We start from the raw sequence: 20689 nt of genomic DNA, 5'->3' as shown, positions 1-20689 counted from the left end.
GTAGACCCAGCCCATACCTTTCAGCCTCAAATCCTAGGACCCTTCCCCACCTGCTGCCATGAGATTTTTGGTGGGAAAGAAAAGAAGAGGTCAAGGTAATGAGCACCCTGCACAGCCACGTGTCACTCAGCATGCAGCTGGCTGGGCCTAAGCAAGCACGCCAGACCCTCAGAGTGGGTGCTCCTCTGGGAGCGAGAATGACGGGGGATGTGTACCTGGAGGGTGTGTAGCTTCTGCCTGAGAAACGAGTAAGACTTTGAGGGCTGGGGAGAAGGGAGGGCGTCTGGCCTGAGCACCGCCTAAGCCAAGGTGCGGGGGCAAGAACCGGCGTGTTCCTCAAGGTGTGAGAGAAAGGGAAGGAAGTGCAGGGATTGGGGCCCCCACGCCCCAGCCTTGGTGCCTGCTTGGAGAAGCTGAACAATGTGGAGCTGAGGGCTGCTGACTCACCCAGACTCAGCACCAGCCATCAGGGCGGCTGGAGCCAGAGGAGGAGTGCACCCTTGGCATGCCAGAGATGGCTTTGCTCTGAAATCTGTGCTGGTCAGTGGGGCCAGACACAGGCAGGAACAGGTCCTTCGTGCCCCATTTAACAGACAGCACTGCTGAGTCCCAAAGCGCCAGTGGCATGGCCATGGTGAGGCCAGCGGCAGCAGCAGGTGGGAACACAGGGACCCAGGTGCCCCCAGACTGGTCCAAGGGCTATTGCTGATGAAGAGAAAAGGAGGTCCAGTCACTTGGGGGTATGAGCCTACAAACCTCACCACGTGCCTGCTTCTCGGGGTGACTGATGACCTCAGTGGCAGCAGGTGAAGGGCCACAATCCCATGTGGCCAGCGCCTGCCTCTTCCCTCTGTGTCCTGCACGCCACTCTCTGGTCCTTGGCACAGGCCATGCTTGCCTCTCACAGCTTTGCCCCTTGATGTCTGCACCTCCAGTCATGCCCTTTCCCTCTTCATCCCTTACTCCAGTTAACCCCTGTTCTCCTCCCAGAGGCGCCAGCTCAGGGACCTCTCACCCAAGGCGCTCCCTAGCCCCAGGTCAAGGTCAGGATCCTCCTGCGGTGCTTCTGTGTTCAGTGGCTCCTTCCCTTGAACTAAGCACGTCCATATCAGCTGATGACCAGATGTCCTCAGCTTCGAGCTCACGCGTGCCCTGTCTTCTATTATATCTGTTTCTGTTCACTCGCTGGCCCTGCACCTGGCCCTGCACCTGGCTCTGCACGTGCCAGGGACATAGAGCATGCTCAAATACATGTCTGTTGAATGAAGGAATGAATGAATGAATGAATGAACAAAGCAGAGAGTATGTCCAGGGAAGAGCACAGACACTACTGTGGAAGACGTGGGTCCCAGCTCAGCTCAGCTCACTCCTGCCTGGCAGCATGCATGTGTGCTCACTGAACGGTTATAATAGTGATCTTACAAATCGGTTTGAGGAGCAGAGGGAAGGCATGTAAGGGGCTCATGACATCTCCCAGAGATATGTCCATGTTGTGCCCCCAGAGCCTGTGAACGAGAACTTACTGGGGAAAGGGACTGGGCAGATGTGGTTAAGGCAAGGATTTGGAGATGAGAAGATGATGGGTTACCTGGCTGGGCCCTACATGCCATCATGGGGTCTTTTTAAGACAGCAGAGTAAGATCTGAGACACAGAAGATGAGATGGCCATGCGACAGGGAGACAGAGACTACAGGGACACGGCCAGGAGCCGAGGATTGCTGGCAGCACCAGAAGCTGGGACAGGCAAGGACGGAGTCTCCCCTGGGGGCCTCTGAGGGCGCACGGCCTGGTGACACCTCGATCTTGGTCCAGTGATACTGATTTTGGACTTCTGACCTCCAAAACTGAGACAACACATTCTATTGTTTGAAGCCACTGAGTTTGTGGTACTGTGTTTACAGCAGCCCCAGGAAATGAACTTGTCATGGAAAACGTGTTGCATTGGCCTAGAGTCGGCCCTAGGGAGGTGGCAGATATCACCGTCATTGTTGCCATCGTTCTTCTGAGACTAAACTCTTAGCAGGGCTCCTATGTTATTGCTAGGAATGACCCAAGTTCCAGTAGATGCTCCCTTTGAGGCAGGCTGGCAGGGAAGGGGAACTCCTATGTTGGGGTGGAGGAAGGTTTCTGAGCCCTGCGTTCCTACACCCATGTGCACAGGGCTCTGGAGCAGGCTTTCCCACCCACTGCCTGGATTTCATGGTCACTGACTCCCCATAGCCAGAATCCACCCAGCACACAGCCCCGGCATGCCATTTCCTCCTGCCTCGGAACCGCTGGCTTGCATATACCAGCCCTGCCTTTGGACCAAGATGCCTACCACCCACCAGGATCACAGGGCCATGGGTGGGGCCCACGGAGCTCCAGGGTGGAGAAGCTGGGACCTTTTTGCTGTTGCTGAGCTGCTCAGGACCAGGTGCCCACTTTCTCAGAAATGCTGGGCAGGCGTCCTCAGGGCCCACTGACCTGCTGGAAAGGAAGCTGGAGTCCCCAAAGCTCGCCTTGCCTCTCTTCCTCCCCAAACTGGAACTTCGTACTGCCAGGACAGGGCGTGCATGTGTCTGCTCTCCCAGGGCCTCCCTGTAGAGCAAGGCCAGCTCCTGCCACCCTCGGCTCTACCGACAAATAGAAACAGAACTCCGGAACGCTCCTCTGCATGGAATTCAATCTCCTCCCCACGGTTTTCGTTTGTTGGTTTGGGTTTTGTTGTTTTGTTTTGTAGGTGAAACTGTACATTGGCAAGCTTGCTTACTGTTTCCCATACATTTGTTTAAAAAGTTCTAGAAATCAAGTCCTTTCCAAAAAGTACTAAGGGGGTTTGCATTTTTAAGAGCCGTACAGCAAATTCTTTTGGAAAACAATGGAAAACGGTCCCTTCCTCAAACCCAAGCACAGCTTATGTCTTTTGTCAGTCTGCACTGTCCTGTGCATCTGGTGGCAGTGTGTCCTCATGGGGAGGCTCTGCGCACAGGAGCTGAGGCCACACTGTCCAGACATTCATTGCTCATATGTGTCTGGGTCCACACATCACTCTCCCCGATCAGCCGATATTTACGAAGCATGGGCCTCTGAGGGCACTGATGGTGGGGAGCTGAGGGTCTGAGGCAGACTTGGCCAGGGCCCCGCATGCACCCAGGTAGTGAGGGAGCAGGTGGTTGCAAACCTGACTGACAAGTGTTGTGCCCCACATTCCCAAGGTCCACTGTGAATCCACAAGTGCACAGATCTCAGCAGACCACTTGAGTGCCCATGAAGCCATGGTGATGGTAAGACAGGCTGCTGCTGCTTGGCAGGTACTCCCAAGACCAGCCGCCACGAGCTCAGGAAATCACGGGCCCTCAATCCCATAGTTCACATTGGTGCTTTGGCCAAATCACCATGCCAGGACCTCTGGGGTCACAGAGAGAGAATGGACACTGACTACAGGCTTCTAACAGTACACAGGGTGCTGGAGCAGGGAGAGGGGTGGGAGGAGAATAATTCACCCACTCTGCTGGTGCAATCTGAGAGGGCTTCCTGCAGGAGGTGGCCTCTGAACAATGCCCAGACTCTTACAAGAGAATGGAATGGAGGTGGTGAGTAGTATAGGCCTGGTGTTCTGAGATGGGAGAAGAGCTGAACAAGGGCATGTTGTACTGGGGAACAGCCACCATAGTCCAGAGGCTGAAGGTCTGACCAGACATCTGGGTGTGCGGAGAACATGTAGGGAAAACCGTAGTAGAAATGTCGGTACCTACCTGAGCTACTTTACAATGGGAACTTCTCCTCATCCAAATCTGCCATCAAGGGAGTGAAGAGACCAGACACAAACTGGGAGAGGATATTCACAGCACATATTGCTAACCACAGAAGGAGTAACCTCGGTGTGCAAAATACTTATTCAAATATGGGAAAAAGACAACATCATAGAATAATGGGCAAAATAACCAAACAGGCATTTCCCAAGAAGGAAACATTAGTGGCCAATAAGCATGTGAACGAACACTCAAGGTTCATTAGCAATAAGGGAAACAGAAAATCAAAATCACAGAAAAAAGTCATCTTGGCAAAAATTAAAATGTAGAGGCTATCACCTCCAAAGTGATGGGGCAAGGATATCACAAGGATACGGGGCGAGGCCAGCTCTCAAACTCTGCTGGTGGGAGTGAGTGTTGGCAAAACCAGCGGGCGGAGTCTGGCAATGTCTAGGAAGAGGAGAACATGAATCCCCTGTGACTCAGCATTTCCATTCCCAGACATGCATTTACTTTAAATAGCCCCACACTTGGGGCCCAGAGGATGGCATAAAAGTGTTTCTGCAGTCATGTTCAAATTAGCAAAAATGGACACATCCCAAATGCCAGTTAACACAGACTGCTTCAGAGCAGCCCAAACGAATGAAGAGCTCCACACATGAGCGGGAGAATCTTCAGAACAACGCGGAGTGTGAAAGCAAGTTCCCGAAGAACACCGCCGCAATGATTCCACGTATATAAAGCACGACAAAGCAAAATGAATTAATATATTGTTAGGGGAGTCAGACACAAGGTCAAACTGTCATAGATGTGAGGGGTAATAAACTCCGAATCCCAAAGAATGGTAGGGTAGGGAGGACCTGAGGCAGGAGAACGGGGAGCACACGGGACCTCAAATGTGCTGGCATGTCCCTAGTACTTAGAGTGAGCAGGGGATAGAGTAAGGGTGTATATGTCATAATTACTCAGATATCTTAAACATGCTTTTGTTGTTCTTTTTTTTTTTTCTTTTCTGAGACGGAGCTTCGCTCTTGTTGTCCAGGCTGCAGTGCAATGGCACCATCTCAGCTCACTGCAACTTCCGCCTCCTGGGTTTAAGTGGTTCTTTTACCTCAGCCTCACCAGTAGCTGGGATTACAGGTGCCCACCACCATGCCCAGCTAATTTTTGTATTTTTAGTAGAGACGGGGTTTCGCCATGTTGGCCAGGCTGGTCTCGAACTCCTGACCTCAGGTGATCCCCCGCCTCAGCCTCCCAAAGTGCTGGGATTATAGGTGTGAGCCACCACACCCAGCCACTTTTGTTGTTCTTCTGCGTGTTTTCAATAATTAATAAGACCAATTTGTTTTTTTAAAAGGATGGCTGGATAGAAGTAGTCTCTGGTTTAAGTTGGCTGAATGGATAGGGATTCTGGGAGCAGGACGGCTGCAGGGCTGGTGCTGGTGGGGAACTCAGGGCTGGTGGTGGTGGTGAACGTGTGTGACTGCTGGAAAGCATCTGGGACTCAGTTGTCTACATGATTACTCCATGGGCCCTCTTGGCCACAACATCTATCTGTTGTCTAGGCTCCCTCCAGGCCATCCCCAGCCCCGTCTGCAACAGACACCATCCCATACATTCGACCTGCACGCACCCCATTCCCATTACAGACCCGGACACCACACCAGACCTGGCCAGCTTTCAGCTGTCACTCCCTAGGCAGAGCTATAATAAAGAAATCACTGTTTTCAGTTGACAAAGAGCAGATTTCTTACTAAGTAAACACTGATGTTTTGGTAGGGAAATTAAGTTATAAAATTGTGCCTACAAAGGAGATAATACAGATGGACTTGGTTACAATCTAGCCACACGGTCCACAACAGTTGCTTCATTCACTCACCCTTTATCAGCTTTCCCCGGGGAGCAGAATAAGAAGGTTATCAGCTTTTGCAAACAGAAAACTCAAAAAGCATAAAAGATAAGAGGGGATTATCAGGGAGACGTTTTTCCTAGCAAAGTGAAGACTTCGGTGGAGCAGGGGAGGGAGGGGAGGAGTGAGGTGCGGGGCCTAGAGGAAGCCTTGGGTTTGCTCCTTCTGTCCAGTGGAACCAGGAATGTGTCTGGGTCGGGGGAGGAGGCCCCGGGGGAGTCGGTCCTGCTTAGGCCCTCTCCAGGTGAACTGCGCCACTGACCTCCGAGTACATGGGGCCTTTGTCTGTAACAGAAGCCGCCCTTGGCTGAGCACTGCTGAACCGAATCTTCCAGAAAGTCAAGGGTTTAAAGCCATGGGTGGGAAGAAGGAAATAGGAGAGTAAGATGTGCAGTCTTGGGAGTGGGGGTTGGCGGGGAGGCCTTCGTTAGTGGGAGAGATTTCATTATATTTTGCTAGAGGCCTGGGTTTTAGCGATGAGAAAGGGCCTGGGTGGCCGGCGGGCTGGATAGAAACTCCTCCACAGTGAGATTCTTAAACTCTGGCCCAGCCTGCCAAAGTGGTGTGTGGAATTTCCTTTCCTGGATGCCTGTCAAAACTAGCTGGTGAATCCTGAGCAGCTCAGATATATCTCTTCTTAGAGGTGGGTATGCTGCTGATTTTTACCAAGCCTTCACGAGAATGTGCTTTGAGAAGATTCCCTTCCTTAGTGGCACTGGTGTCTGCCTGGAAGTGGAGGCCCCTCACTGGAACAGGGCAGCCCTAGGAAGGTGGTGGGGCCCTTGGTGGGTGGGGCTGGGGAAAGGCTGGGAGGTAGGGGGAGGCTGTCATGTCTCCCTGCTGATAAATGCTTTCTGTTCCTGTATTTCCTGGTGCTCTGGGCTCCCCATACCCCTCTTCCAGCATACCACTCTGTCATTTTGCCCAATTTCTGCCCTCTCCCCAACCAGATCATGGGGTCTATGTGGGCAGCAAGACTGTGCCTCCTGGAGGTGGAAGGGGCATGACGTTTGAGAAATTAGTAGGTGCAATGCACACTATTCAGGTGATGGATACTCTGAAAGTCCTGACTTCACCACTACAAAACTTACGCACGTCACAAAATTGGACTTGCATCCCATACATTTATACAAATAAAAATTCTATTAAAAAAGACTGTGCCTCCTTGGGTCCACATCCCCAGTGCCTGGCATGAGGCTGGCACACATGGTCCCTGGGTGAGTGTCCTCAGAGGAACGAGTACTAAGAACATACCCCACTGAGTTAAGCAACTCTGAACTCTTGCTCCTTTGTTTGGGCAGCACAGGCCAAGTGTACATTTCAGAGGTGCAGCCCTGGAAGGAGAGGATTGAGGGATGGGGCTCCTGACATGTCCAGCACACTTCTTGATGGGCACCAGCCATGCCATCAATGCTGCAGTGCTGGCTGCAGTGAGAGAGGCTTGAGGGCAGCAGCAATTTCTGACCTTTTCAAGCAGTGCCTCAGGGGCAGGGCACTGCTCACATTTTCCCTCAATACATCTTGACTCAGGCTGGCAGGAGTGGCCTCAAGTGACAGCACTTGGGGTGCAATAAATCCAGCAACAATGAGTTAGGCTGAATAAATGAATGCATCTGGCAGTGGTGTCAGCTTCCACTGAGTGGACAATCTGAACATGCGCGGTCTAAGAGGACTCCCTGCCTCAAAGGCCAATCCGCCCCACCAATGCCTAAAACTTTACTGTTACTGAAGAATTCCTTTGGGTTGATTACTGTTCTGTTTCCATGTCTGCAGACAGAAGCGACACACTGCAGCCCTGAGAACCATGGCGAGACTCTCTTTCCTCTCTGAGGACAATCACAGCATAGGGAAGAGCTCTGGCTTGGTGGGATCGCATAAGCTGAGCAATCCTGGGGAGTTCTTAAATTCTGGGAACGCCCAGTTCTCTCCTCTATGGATCGAGGAGAAAAATCCCCCACCTTACAGGGTGTTGGGAGGACTGAATAGGACACCACTGGCCCAGCACCCTGCAGGGTGTCTGCGGTGAAACGTGGCTTTCCTTCTAATGTCAGCAGAGCAGTGATGAGAGCAGGGCACTGTCCGCCACTTGGTATGTCCCAGGTGTGGTTCTACATGCTTTACAGACACCCATCTAGTCCTCACAACCAATTCACACAGGGAGCCGCTATGTCCCCATTTTAGAGATGGGGCCACTGAGGCTTGTGGGGCTAAGCAAGCCCAAGGATGTGAAGAGTATAAGCAGCTTAGGCAAGCTGTGAGCCCAGGCCTCAACCCTGTTCTGTCTACATCCTGGGGGTATGGAGGGGAAATGCCCGACAGTGGGGGCCCTGAGGGACAGGAGAGGAACTGAAAAGGTCATCCCGATCCTGCCACAGCCCCTCCCCGACGGCACGCCCGCCTCGGCCAGCACATTAAGATTTGCTCCACTCCCCGGCCCCTCCTGCTCTTGGCTGACCACCACGGCTCTCTCCAAAGCCCAGAGCCAGGCAGCTCCTCTTCTGCGAGGGATTGGCGTTCAGCAAAGATCAAAGACCAGGCCATCTTATCAGACGCGCTCCTCGTTAAACTTTTACAGGCCAGATTCCATGAGAAATGAGCTGTCTGTCCCACGCAGCCCAGCCAGTGCATTCTTGGCTTTGGGAATCTGAAGCTCTCAGAGCTGGGGAAGATTTTAGCAAGGCGTGGGGGATCAAAATGCCCAGTACGTAATCTATGCTACTTACTAGGAGTGTATCACCAGAAAGGCGGTCAGCCTTCCCAAGCCTCAGTTTCCCCAATTATGAAGTGGGGAGTGGGAGCACTGCCTTCCTTGCAGGGAGGGTGACATGACATAAGCCGGGGGCTGGCCACAGACTCCTGCTACTGCTCCTCCGCTGGTCTGACCTGAGCATCCCACGGCCCAGAGAGGGGAAGGGGTCTGCCTGATGGGGTCTCAGGGCCGTTTACATCACAGTGAGCCAAGGCTCCACATCCAGTCAGTCCACCCTCAGACAGCCATGGAAGGAGGGTTTGCTGCCCGACACATCGCCTGGACCCAGGGTTTCTGGGCTCCCTGTCTAACTGCTGTCCAGTTGCTCTGAAGAAGCGGTCAGCAACAGCTGGTTTTAAGGAAGAGCTCCCTGGAGATGGAGAGGCAGTGTGGACCCATGTGGAAAGGAGGGACAAGTCACCTGGTGAGTGATGCTGGGCCCACCCAGCATCTCATCCCAGGGGGCAGGTGGACATGCCCTTCGGAAGTTGCCTCCTTCCTCAAGGCTCTGAAAAGAAAGAAGCATGTTTGCAGAGGGAGGAGAAGGTTCTTCCCAAAAAACAAACAAAGCCAATCCTCTATGAATCGTGAACCTCGGGTGCTGTGCCAAGACTCAGGAAGAAAATATCTTTCTGCTCAACCCACCCGCCTCAGTGAATGACTGAGGACAGAGTCATAAGGGCCCAGGATGACACTGGTGAGTCACAGGCTGAGCAGGCTGCTGTGTTCATTAATCTCATGGCGAATGGTGCAGTCTTTATGGGACACTGACCTTGGAAAAAGCAATCTTCAAATTCCCCCAGACTGGAGAGTTCATGAGTTCAGCCCTGTAGCAGCAAAGAAACTACTCTCTTAAGTGAACGCACACCGACACCGGGCTAAACGTCCCCATTAACGAACAGTCTCGGGGACCAAGTGGGGCTTCAGACACTCTTAATGCCGTCTCTGGAGGCCCTGGGTAATGCGCATTGTGCGTGACCAAGCGTGCAGACGAAAGGGAGGTGAGGCCCCCATGCCCACCAGCTGGCATTCACTCTCTCGCCCTAACATACCTGGGCCTGGGTTGATAGCTACAACCCTGAGCCATCTGTGCCAGCAAAAGCCCTCTCGTCTCTCCTCCAGGAAGGGTGGCCTTGGGTCATGACTGCCAATGCAATGCAAACCAACTACAGCTCAGGATCAAGAGATCTGCAGGAAGCCATCAGCAGTGGTCAGGTTGGGGGTGGAGTCATGGATGTCAGAGGTCAGATGGTGCCAGGCAGGAGAAAGGAAGGCTGAGATACTGCAGCTGTTCCCACCCCATACACGCACTGCCTTTTGCAAGCTGAGAATATGAGTAAGTTTAGGTCAACATGGAGGGACTTGTCTGTGAACGGGTTATCATGAGGAACCAGGGGATTTTTAACAACCCGTGTTTTGGTGGCGAGGCGCTGTCAGTGATGAGTCCAGGAAGTCAACAAGCAGCTCTGGGCCTGCTTTCCCGAAGGCCAAACAAGCAGGGGTCCTGCAGTGGTCCCCAAACGCCAGCCTGTGGGTGCCTGTAAATAAGCAGATTTCCAGGTTTCACCCTAGTCTGAAGGTTAACAAGAACTCCTGGGGCCAGGGCCTGAGAATGGGCGTCTTTAAGACGCACCCTGTTTGTTCAGATCTGCAGCCAGGTTTGGGAACCGCTGCATGGGGCAGTTTCTATACACCCTTCTGGGCAGAACGCAGCTGAAATTGGTCCTTCTTGAAGCCCCAGGGCAGGGCAGGGCAGGGCAGGGCAGGGTTGGAAAGGTTCTCAAAAGCAACATAGGGAGCTGAAGGTCCACCCCAGCCTCCCGAACCAGGAGCATGGACTTCTACATTCTTCTCCAGGACACAAGTTAATGCTGGCCCAGGGCAGGCCGGACTCATGTTTGTGTGACCACATACACCGAGGAAACGGGGAGCACCAGCTGGGGGACCCTTCCTCGTCACACCTCAGCCTTGCTCCCCATGACACCCTGGGCAAGCCTATTTCTGGGAGGCAGGGGGCCCAGGGGCGTCCAAAGAGCTTCTCTTTCCGGTTAGCATCACAAGATTGGAGAGACTGCTGGGGCTGTGTGTCCCTATTCACAGCCGGCCTTCTCTTCTCGCCCTTGTGTGGACTCTTGGAGACTTAGGGATGTCCCCATGGGGGTCTCAAGAGAACCTTGCTTGACCAGCAATCACACCCCTGCCCCATTTGTCTACCCATCCCTTGTGGTTTGCGCAGCCCAAAGACACTGCAGCAGGAGTCCACGGGTGGTGACTTTCCTCCCCCGGAACCACGCGAGCATCAGTAAGCCATGCAAGCCTGCTGTGGGTTTGAACCTTAAGTGACCGGGAAGGGTGCTCTGCAGAGGAGTGGACTTGGGTGTCTATGAGGAGACCACCGAGCTGGGCTGGGCTGCATGGCTGTCTTCAGGTCAACCTCCATGCCCCGCCTTCCCCACGTTTACAGTCAGGTGGTCGGCCCTGGTCCTGTTTACAGCCAGGTGGTCAGCCCTGGTCCTGCTCCCCTCACCCCAGGGCCACTGTAGCAGCTCTGGCAGGTCCTCTCACCACAGCTCCCATCCTTCTCCTGTCCATTCCCTAACTGCTCCTGTAGTTGCCTGAAAACAAATCTGACCACTCCCTGCTGCTCCTGGTTGCCCAAAGGAGGAAGTCCAAATTCCTCAACTGGGGGAAGGAAAGACCCCGCCCCACGCCGCACCACAGCACTCCTTCAGCCCATCCTCCCCTTCCACGCTGCAGCCCCCGGACAGTCAACGCTCCCAAGGGCACGCTGTGGCTGGCCTCTGCCACCCAGTCTCCCAGCCTGCCATGGCCCCCTTCTCAAATCAGCAAGTGAGGATAACAACAATGATCACGACTGTTGCTCGTATCCATTGCATGTTTCCAAAGTGTTCTAGATGCTTTACTCCTATTACCCTGTTTCCTTCTCAAAATAATTCAGTTGGCTGGTTTCTGTGGGTTGTCTCAGCGGATCTGGCCCTTCCACACAGGAGAGAGCTGAGGTTAGTTAACTCATGTTAACCACAGCTAGGGGGTTCCGCGATGGGTCCCAGGGCGGGTAGCCTGGCAGGCTGAGAACTGACGTTGGCAGGCTCTTGGGTGATAACCAAGGTACTCCCGAGGGGCAGAGGTCAGGGCAGAATGAGAGAGTGCAGAGAACACCTCGCTGGAGCCTGCACACACCGGGTGCGCCCTCCCTGGAGCTATCAGGATCCTGAGAGGGAACGGGGAGCGGGTCTTTGTGCTTGAACAGTGGAAAGCAGGAGGTGCAAGGGCTGAGTGGTGGGCACACCCACGAAATGGTCACCAGCTCAGGGCAGCAGGCAGAGGCTCAGGCTCAGCTGACACAGAAATGAGATGACACCGCAGCTCATTTGCTGTGCAAACATCTGTGTAATTAGATACATTTGGTGCTGGCAGGGAGAAGCAGGCTACAACACGGGCCTGATGGATCGGGATGCTCCACCAGGCTCCAACCACATTCATCATGGAAGCAGAGCCATGGGGCCATTTTCCTCACAGGCTTTGTCCTGGTTCCCACCCGGGGCACTAGGGGCGGAGGAGGTGAGGGCGTGGGCTTGCCGGAGCCCAGGGCCAGCCCTGAGGGTCTTGCTGTGTCCCCTACCTGGCCTGGCCAGAACCAACTGTCCTGAGGATAGTGTGGAGCTGCTGGAAGCCCACCCCAGCAGGACCGGGTAGGGATGGAGGGCTCTGGGAGCACCATACTGCTGCCCACCACTGGGGCTTAACCAGACTAGCCCCTCTTTGGCTGGGGAGGAGATCTGCACCCCAGAGCCTCGTCTCCTTGCCCTCACAGAAGTAACTACCTTGCAGGGATGTCACATAGAAGTCACTGTGCCTCTCCGAGCCTCAATGTCTGCATCTGCAAGATGAAGCTTAATCCCCATCTCATAGAGCAATCAGGAAGATTCACCAGTACAATACACCAGGGCCCAGGGCCATGCCTGGCCTGCTGCAGACCCATGCAAACTATAAATATGCTTTACTGTATTCTACTGGTTGATGCCAGACTCCACACTGGGGCTCAGTGATCCCAAATAACCTGAATAACGACCCCCAAGAACATCCACACCCTAATCCCTGGCATTTGTAAGTGTTTTCTTCTACGGCAAATGGGACTTTGGAGACGCGACTACTTTAAAGATCTTGAAATGGGAGCCACAAGTGGATTATCCCAGTAGGCCTGAAAAGCAATGGCAGGTGTCCTTAGAAGAGAGAAGCAGGGGAGGAAACTCCCACAGACCAGGAAGAAGGCGAGGTGAGGACAGAGCAAGGGGGGAAAGGTGATGTGTGTGAGGATGGGGCTGTAAGCCAAGGAATGCAGGCAACCTCCAGAACCTAGAAATGCCAGAGTCTCTCCTGGAGCCTCCAGAAGGAACCAGCCCTGCCAGCTCCTTGATTTTAAGCACCATTAGACTTATGTCAGACTTGCGACCTCCAGAACGATATAAGGATAAGTTTACATTGTTTTAAGCCATGAAATTTGTGGTAATTAGTTACAGCAGCCTTAGGAATCTCTTCAGGAATCCAACCAGTGAAAGAGCTGTGTAGGCCAGGAGAGACAAGGCTGTCCCTGCAGGCCTCTGGCTGGGCCACCCCTCCCTGCTGCATGCCAGCATCCACGGCCCCCTTCTCCAGGTGCTCTGCTCACACCCAACCCTCACTGCCCAGGGAAGGAAGCAGGCCCTACCCAGAGCTGGAGCATGGCAAAGCCTGGTGAAGACCCAGGTCCCTTGCCAGCTGAGGGCTCCCACCTGCACGGGGAAGGACGGCACTGAGGGTCCCCCTTCTCAGTGGGGGCTCTGCCTGCAGCCAGGGCTCTCAAGCTGGAGCCTGTAGTTGCATTACCTGCAAAGCATGGCATACATAGACACAGGCCCCTTCCCCCGAGTCTCTGACTCAGTGGGACTGGGCTATGGCTTGAGGATCTGCATTACCCACAACAGACTCGCAGGGGACACTACTGCTGCTTGGCCAGGGGTTCTGGGAGCAATTGGACTCGGGGCAGTGCCCTAACGAAGGGCTGAGGTGCTCTCAATAAGGGCTCAGCTGGACTCGCCCGAGGGACCCGTGGTCCATACTTATGCTCCCACAAGAAAGGCCAGCATGCGGTGGAGGGCCTGAGCTCAGGGGGCTGGAACTTGATTTCTAACTTCCAAAGTGGGTGAGCCATAGGGTTAGTCATCTACCCACTCTGTGCTGCTTTGGCTTCTTCATTTGTAAAATGGAAAAACACAAAATGACTCTCTTTTGGGTTGTTGAGAAGATTAAATGGCATGAGCACATAAAAGCATTTATAGCAGGGCCTGTTCACAAGGTCAGTTATGATGAGGAATGGTGGGCATCACTGTTGGGGTCTTCCTACACTTCTGGTGGTGCCTCTACACACTTCAGGTGTGTACGGAGAGGTGAGTCAGGACATTCACCTGCAGGGGGAAGCAGTCCAGCATGGACTCTCTCTGCACGAAGCTCTCAGCATTGCCCGGGTCTCCTGACCAACATCCTCTGCAGGAAGCACTTTGAGGCAGGCCTGGTATGCCCAGGATCCGTGTCACCAAACCAACCAAACATGACTCGTGAGCAAGAATCAGCAACAGCAACCCCCTCCCAAATAGGGACCGAGCTCCCTGGGTGCTCCTAGGAGTCTCAGATGCCACCGACTGAGCAATTTTTGGGTGGCCCAACTAGTTCCAAACACAGGCACCTTCCAGAGGCTTCTCCGGCGGTGGTCTCAGCCACCTGCAGGTGGAGGCGCCCTGGAGGTGAGCAGAGGGTGGAAATCACCCCAACACCCACCAGGCAGACACAAGGCTGCTCTAGCGGATCCTAGTCAAGTGAGAACCAGGTACGCACACTGAAATAAAACAAAAAGTTCCCAACATGTCAACAAGACACAGAGGACAACTGGAAAGGACTCCCAATGGCCAAATCTGGGACAACTAGAGCAACATAATAAATAGTGATAATCATAGCATATAAATAACCATGCATCCATGTGCATAACAACAGACAATCAAATATATAAAGAAATGTGGGAGGCGGGACAGCTTCTCCTTACAGGAGAATTCCAACCACTAAATGTGGACAAAATGATAGAAACAGAAAATCGCCATTTGGCAAACACTAGTAATGACTGTTTCTGACAAGAAGCATCGATGGATGTGTAAGTGAGCAGATGGAAATATGGTAAGAAACAGGATATTTCCATATCCTCTAAGTATTACCCCACAAGATACTTCTTAATTACGAGCGGGACAACTTTAAAGCGGAGAAGCCAGCAGACAGCCTCATAACCAAGTGATCAACATTTCCAGCAATGAGAAGCCTGAAGATCACAGGCCTCCTGACAGGACACCTGCAAAGGACACATATCACTTTTACAGTATTATTCCCCAAAATGCATGATCCGAATGTCATCATGAAACAGCATCAATCAGGTAAACCCAAATCCAGAGACATCTTATATAGTAACTGGCCTGTACTCTTTAAAACTGCCACGGTCATGAAAGACAAAAGAGACTAAGGAACCGTCCCAGACAGGAGATGACGAAGGAGTCTCGACAACCAAGTACCACGTGGGATCCAGGACTGGGTCTCGAACTGGGTAAAAAGACACTAGTGGGCAACTGAGCAAATGTGGATAAGCTCTGCGGGTGAGTTAACAGCATTCTGTCCTTCTTGGGTTATGTAAGATGTCAACATTTGAGGAGCTGCATGAAGTGTATACAAGAAAGCCTTTATGATTTTTGGAACTGTTTTTGTGCGACCTTCATTATGTCAAAGTAAAAATATTTAAAAGTAAAACAATTTTTAAAAAGAAAGGAAAAGTCCCAGGTTTGCTCCGTCTTGGGGAGGCAGTGGGTGTCCTGAAACGGGACTCTGCTCAGGCACAATGCTGTGAGTAGGGTGAGCGCCCAGCGAGTGTCGACTGACTTCACTGGGATGGGAGATGGTAGAGGCAGGAGGATGTGCCTTCACAGGTGGCGGGTGGGGAGAGGCTCTCTCTCCACTCAGCGAGGACTGGTTGTACACCTATTCTTGTCAGCCATTGAAACACAGAGGTGGGAGGAGAGTTCAGAGCCGGCTGGGAGGCAGGTGCAAAAATGGATGATGATCCTGTGGATCCAGGGCAGCAGCCCCCACTCAGTGTGAAGGATCACAGTGCCCCCGAGGAGGTGACTCCTTGGTTGAGGCTTGGAGGTGGCCTGATAGGGGGAGATTCCAGGCACACTGGGCAGGCAACCAGTCCCAGGCACAGAGACACGGGACAGAACCACAGAAGCAGCTTGGCACGAACAGGTGAGGGGCCGGAGGGTGTGGGCATGAAGATGCTGGGTTGAGAGGGGTCTTGGGGCTGGCTGACCTTTGCAAGAGCTATCCTGGAGGCAGGTATGGGGAGCAGCAGAGTTCGGGGGTAGGGAGAAGGAGGGACCCTATTTCCTGGAAGGAAGGGCCTCCTTTCCTGGAAGGAGAGCCAGGGACCAAGACTTTGAGTGCTAAAGGCCAAGAAAATGACACCAGCCAATGGGCTTAGAGGCCCCAGGTGGGTATGACGGGGACAGGGCTAGGCAGGTGGAGACCACACGGTGACCCCACCCCTTCTACCTGGGGACCTCAAAGCTAGGAATAGGAAGGGCCCCAAAGCAGCACTTTGAGCTTGTCCTTTTAAGTACGGTGACTACACAATTTACTATTCAAAGGGGGAGACTTGACGAAGTGAAAAAGGGTGCTCTGAATTATTACGCTGGAACAACATATACCTAAGATCGCTTTACTTATGCAGGATCTTAGACCTAGAGAGGAGTCCCATTTCGTGGATGAAGAAAGAGTTCCAAACCATGTATAGATACACCAAGGAAGCCCAGAGCCTTAGAAGTGGTGATGTGGGCCGGGGGTGGTTGGTGTTTATATGCTGACCACCCACACGCTCACACAGGGTCCCAGGCCACAATGGCAAAGGTGATCGCCCGCTCAGGACAATGTAGATCAGGAACCCCCAAAAGAAAGACAGAGGCAGGAGATGTGGCTGAGGTTGTAGCCTCAGCCGTGGCAGGTGACTGTACGCCAGAAGCAGCAGGCAGAGCAGGACTTACCCATGCACACCGTGGACAGAATGAGGCTCGTAATGGTACCTTCCTTCCTGGTGTCGCATGTCAATCGGTAGGGGCGCATGGAAGGGTGGCAAGAGATGCTGCGGCACTGCAGAGGGGGAGAGAGAAACAAGACTTCAAAAACTTTTCCCCTCCCTCAAAAAGCTACTTTCAAAGGGCTTTAAAGCTCAATGAATTTCATAGCAAGAGCAGCCAGGACAAGGGGCTCCGTGGTGCCTGCGCGATCACACACCCACGAAGGGGGATGAATAAATAATCAAAGTCCGCCCGAGAATCCTACATCTTCCACATAAAAGATCCCCAACTGCGCTCTTGACAAAGACAAGCAGCTAAGCACTCTTTGAACTCGGGGAGATTACAGGCAGGGCCACGAAACTGGGCTCAGCCCGCAAATCAGGGCTGACAGAGCGACAGGCTCCAACTCCGCCGGCTTCTGCCCACGCCAGCCCCGGCTGCGTGTGGCTCCAGCAGCACCAGGTTATGGCATCCGGATGTTGCCGTGCACGCAGGCTGGAGGTATTTACCTAGAGTCATTTGTGAAGACGGTCCACAGATGGTGCCACCAGCCTCACGAAGCCAAAGCCCACCCAGCTGCTGTCCCGTTTTGCTGGCAGGATAAAGCAGACATCTATGTGGATCTGTTAGTTCTCCAGCTCTTAATATTAATTCTTGACCCCTAAACGCTGTCGGGTGCCCCCAGGGTCGAAAACGCCAGCACGTGTGTGTCAGTTTCCAGAGCTGAGTCAGCCTCCTGTCTGAACTTGGCCTGCCCTCAACAAATCATCACGATAATTGTAGGATGCTCTTTGTTTATTAAAAAAAAATTCCTGGGTACCCTGGAGGCAAACATAATTATAGGCTTTAGGAAAACACGGATTTTAACAAAGTAGTTATACTGGGAAAAGGGCTAAGAAGTGGGGATTTCTTAGTCGACTCTCCTTCAATCTGAAGGCCACAGGCCAGTGGGAAGCAGGGTTAAGTTTGGATTTCTAATATTTTAAAGAAATGTGGATGGGTTTGTGATAGGTATGTACAGGTCAGCTGACTGCTAGGCTAAGAAATGCAGACAAAGTTTTAGGAGAGACGGGGTTTCATCATGTTGGCCAGGTTGGTCTCAAACTCCTGACCCCAGGTGATCTATATGCCTCGGCCTGTCAACGTGCTGGGATTACAGGCAAAGAGCGAAACTTCATCTCAAAAAAACAAAAAAGAGGCCGGGCGCAGTGGCTCAAGCCTGTAATCCCAGCACTTTGGGAGGCCGAGATGGGCGGATCACGAGGTCAGGAGATCGAGACCATCCTGGCTAACACGGTGAAACCCCGCCTCTACTAAAAATACAAAAAAAAAAAAAAAAAAAAAAAACTAGCCGGGCGAGGTGGCGGGCGCCTGTAGTCCCAGCTACTCGGGAGGCTGAGGCAGCAGAATGGCGTAAACCCAGGAGGCGGAGCTTGCAGTGAGCTGAGATCCGGCCACTGCACTCCAGCCTGGGCGACAGAGCAAGACTCCGTCTCAAAACAAACAAACAAACAAACAAACAAAAAAAACAAAAAAGAAACAAACAAAAAATGCAGAAAAATAATGCTACTAACTGTTTCTGTGCAGACAGATTCTGGTACAATACCATAAATATTATGAATTCCATTTTTTTTTTCTTGTAGTAAAGACACCTAAAATTTACCATTTAAACCTTTTCTTTTTTTTTTTTTTCGAGATGGAGTTTTGCTGTCAGGTGGAGTGCGGGGGCGTGATCTCGGCTCACTGCCAGCTCCGCCTCCCGGGTTCACACCATTCTCCTGCCTCAGCCTCCCGAGTAGATGGGACTACAGGCGCCCGCCACCATGCCCAGCTAATTTTTTTGTGTGTATTTTTTTTAGTAGAGACGGGGTTTCACCGTGTTAGCCAGGATGGTCTCGATCTCCTGAGCCACCACTCCAGGCCCATTTAAACCATTTTTTTACACGCACTGTTGAGTGGCATTAAGCACCTTCACATTGTTGTGCAATCATCACCACCATCCATCTCCACAACTTAAACTTTGCACCCACGAAACACTTACTCCCATTCCTCTCCCCCAGCTCCTGTGCATCCACCATTCTTCCTCCTGCGTCTATGAATTTCCCATGCGAGCTGTGTCATGCAAGATCATACAGTATTTGTCCTTTTGAGACTGGCTTATTTCACTTCACATAATGTCCTCAAGGTTCATCCATGTTACAGCCTGTGCCAGAATCTCCTTCCTTTTTAAGGCTGAATAATAATCTATTGTATTGGATAGACCACATTTTTTTTGTCCATCCACCTGTCCGTGGATGCTTGGGTTGAACACAATGGATTCTTAACGGGAAGACATTTTTCTCCTGAAATTTTAACTTTAAAATTTACATGTTCAACTCCATCTTCATAATTTCACAATACTGGCACTTTCCATGGGGACCAGGAAAAACAAAAGCAAATCTCACTCTGATTCAATCAGTTTGCCCAACTCAGACTCAAAGAGGAGTTGGTCGCAGGCATGTAGTCCAAGCCTCTGGCCCAGCTATCACTTCCAGAGCCCCCGAGTGCTGGAAGGACCACCTCTTCTCTGAGGCCCTGGCCCCATACAGGTGAGCTGGGCATGTGGCTGTGACTAAGGCCGCTGTGACAGGACCACTAGGTGCTCCGGAGGCTGGGGACCCTGAGGGTCAGAGCTCGCTCACCTGCTGCATGACTCTTACAAGTTTCTTTGCCTCTCTGAGTCTCCATTTGTTCATCTGAAAATGGATAACAGTAACTACCTACATGGCTGCTGTGAAGACGTAAAAAACCCACACAGAGGAGGTGCTTCGCCCAGAGCCTGTGCAGATAGGACGCACTCAGCAAGTGTCACTGCTGAGGAGGACAAGTGGCACTCATGTTTGGAGCCTCCAAAGTCCATCATCAAACTATGAATTTACTTATGTGAGGCACAGGACAAGTGGCTCATACTGGGTGCAAACCCTAGGGAGGGTGGGGGGCCAAGCACTGCTTACTCACAAAGAGACCACTGGATCCCCTGGGAGTCAGCAGGGAACCAGTGATCGCTTTCCCAAATGTGTAGAAAAGGGCCTTAAAACCATGGCAGGGCAGACCAGATTCCAGTATTTTGCTAACAAAATAAAAACGTTTGTGTGTGTGTGTGTGTGTGTGTGTGTGTGTGTGGTGTGTATTTCTAAATGTTTCCTTGCACATCCAGAAGCCCCCTGATGCAACTAGTGTCACTATGCCCATTAAAGAGATGAGGACACGGAAGCCAAGAATGATTCATGGCCTTGCCCAAAGTCGCAGGACTGAAAAACGACAGTGCCAGCAGGAGAATCCAAGGCTCTGAATGGCTTTTCCCTCCACCCAGCCTAAATGACACTCAGAGGCAGCTCCCAAGCGCCAGGGTGATCCCAGGCCCCCATTGCCCCGCCACGTCCCTACCTTGCTATGTACTTCAGTTAACAAATGCACACACAGTCCACAGCTCTGTTCTCAGCACTTGGCAAATAGCAGCTCCTGGGTTTTCCCAGCGACCCCAGAAAGCTGCATTCAGTCCAGGATTCCTTGGTCTTCACACAGGCCATCCCCCAGCATCCTGGTGTGCCTACCATTTATGGTCTTGCTCGTACAGAGACTGAGCAGAGGGGTCTCCTAATGGATCAGAGAACAGACCACCCCACCCTACTGCCAGCTATGAGCTGACATGCTCTGCTCAGGATTCACGATTCAGGCAATTTCACCCAGGTCTATATAGTCTATGGAACATTGTGAGCTCCAGGGGTTTACTAGGCAAACATGAAGTAGAGGTACCACTGAGGCTGCCCCTCTGCCCCACAAGACCAAGCCGTGGGGGGTGTGTGTATGTAAGTACGTGTGTGGGGTGTGTTTGCATATGTGTGTGGTATGTGTCTAAGTGTAGCGTGTGTGGTGTATGTATATGTGTGTGCTGTGCATGCATGAGTACATGCAGTTGTGTGTATGTGTGTAGTGTGTAGTGTGTGTCTCTGTTGTAGTGTGTGTCTTTGTGTGTATGTGTATTGCCGTGTGTATGTGCATGTGTGCTGTATGTGTATGTGTGTTGCTGTGTATCTGCATGTGATGTGTGTGTTGCTGTATGTGGATGTTATGTGTAGTATGTGTAGGTATG

General features: G+C 52.3%; 1 protein-coding gene across 4 annotated transcripts in view; it reads right to left on the bottom strand.

The window, feature by feature from the left end:
• The window catches only part of GLI2 (GLI family zinc finger 2), a 262572-nt gene that overhangs the window by 49180 nt on the left and 192703 nt on the right, over positions 1–20689 (bottom strand). For 3 of the 4 annotated variants that reach the window (XM_031936443.1, XM_031936444.1, XM_023185212.3), the window contains exon 3: positions 16525–16630. The exons of the other annotated variant lie outside the window; for it this stretch is intronic. In XM_031936443.1, coding sequence (XP_031792303.1) covers positions 16525–16630 — 106 coding nt within the window. The remainder of the gene's footprint in view (positions 1–16524; positions 16631–20689) is intronic. 4 annotated transcript variants of the gene reach the window in all.

The sequence above is a fragment of the Piliocolobus tephrosceles genome, chromosome 11 (assembly GCF_002776525.5).
Source record: "Piliocolobus tephrosceles isolate RC106 chromosome 11, ASM277652v3, whole genome shotgun sequence".
NCBI lineage: Eukaryota > Metazoa > Chordata > Mammalia > Primates > Cercopithecidae > Piliocolobus > Piliocolobus tephrosceles.
The sequence above is the reverse complement of the archived record's forward strand: the minus strand, read 5'-3'. Positions and strand labels throughout refer to the sequence as shown.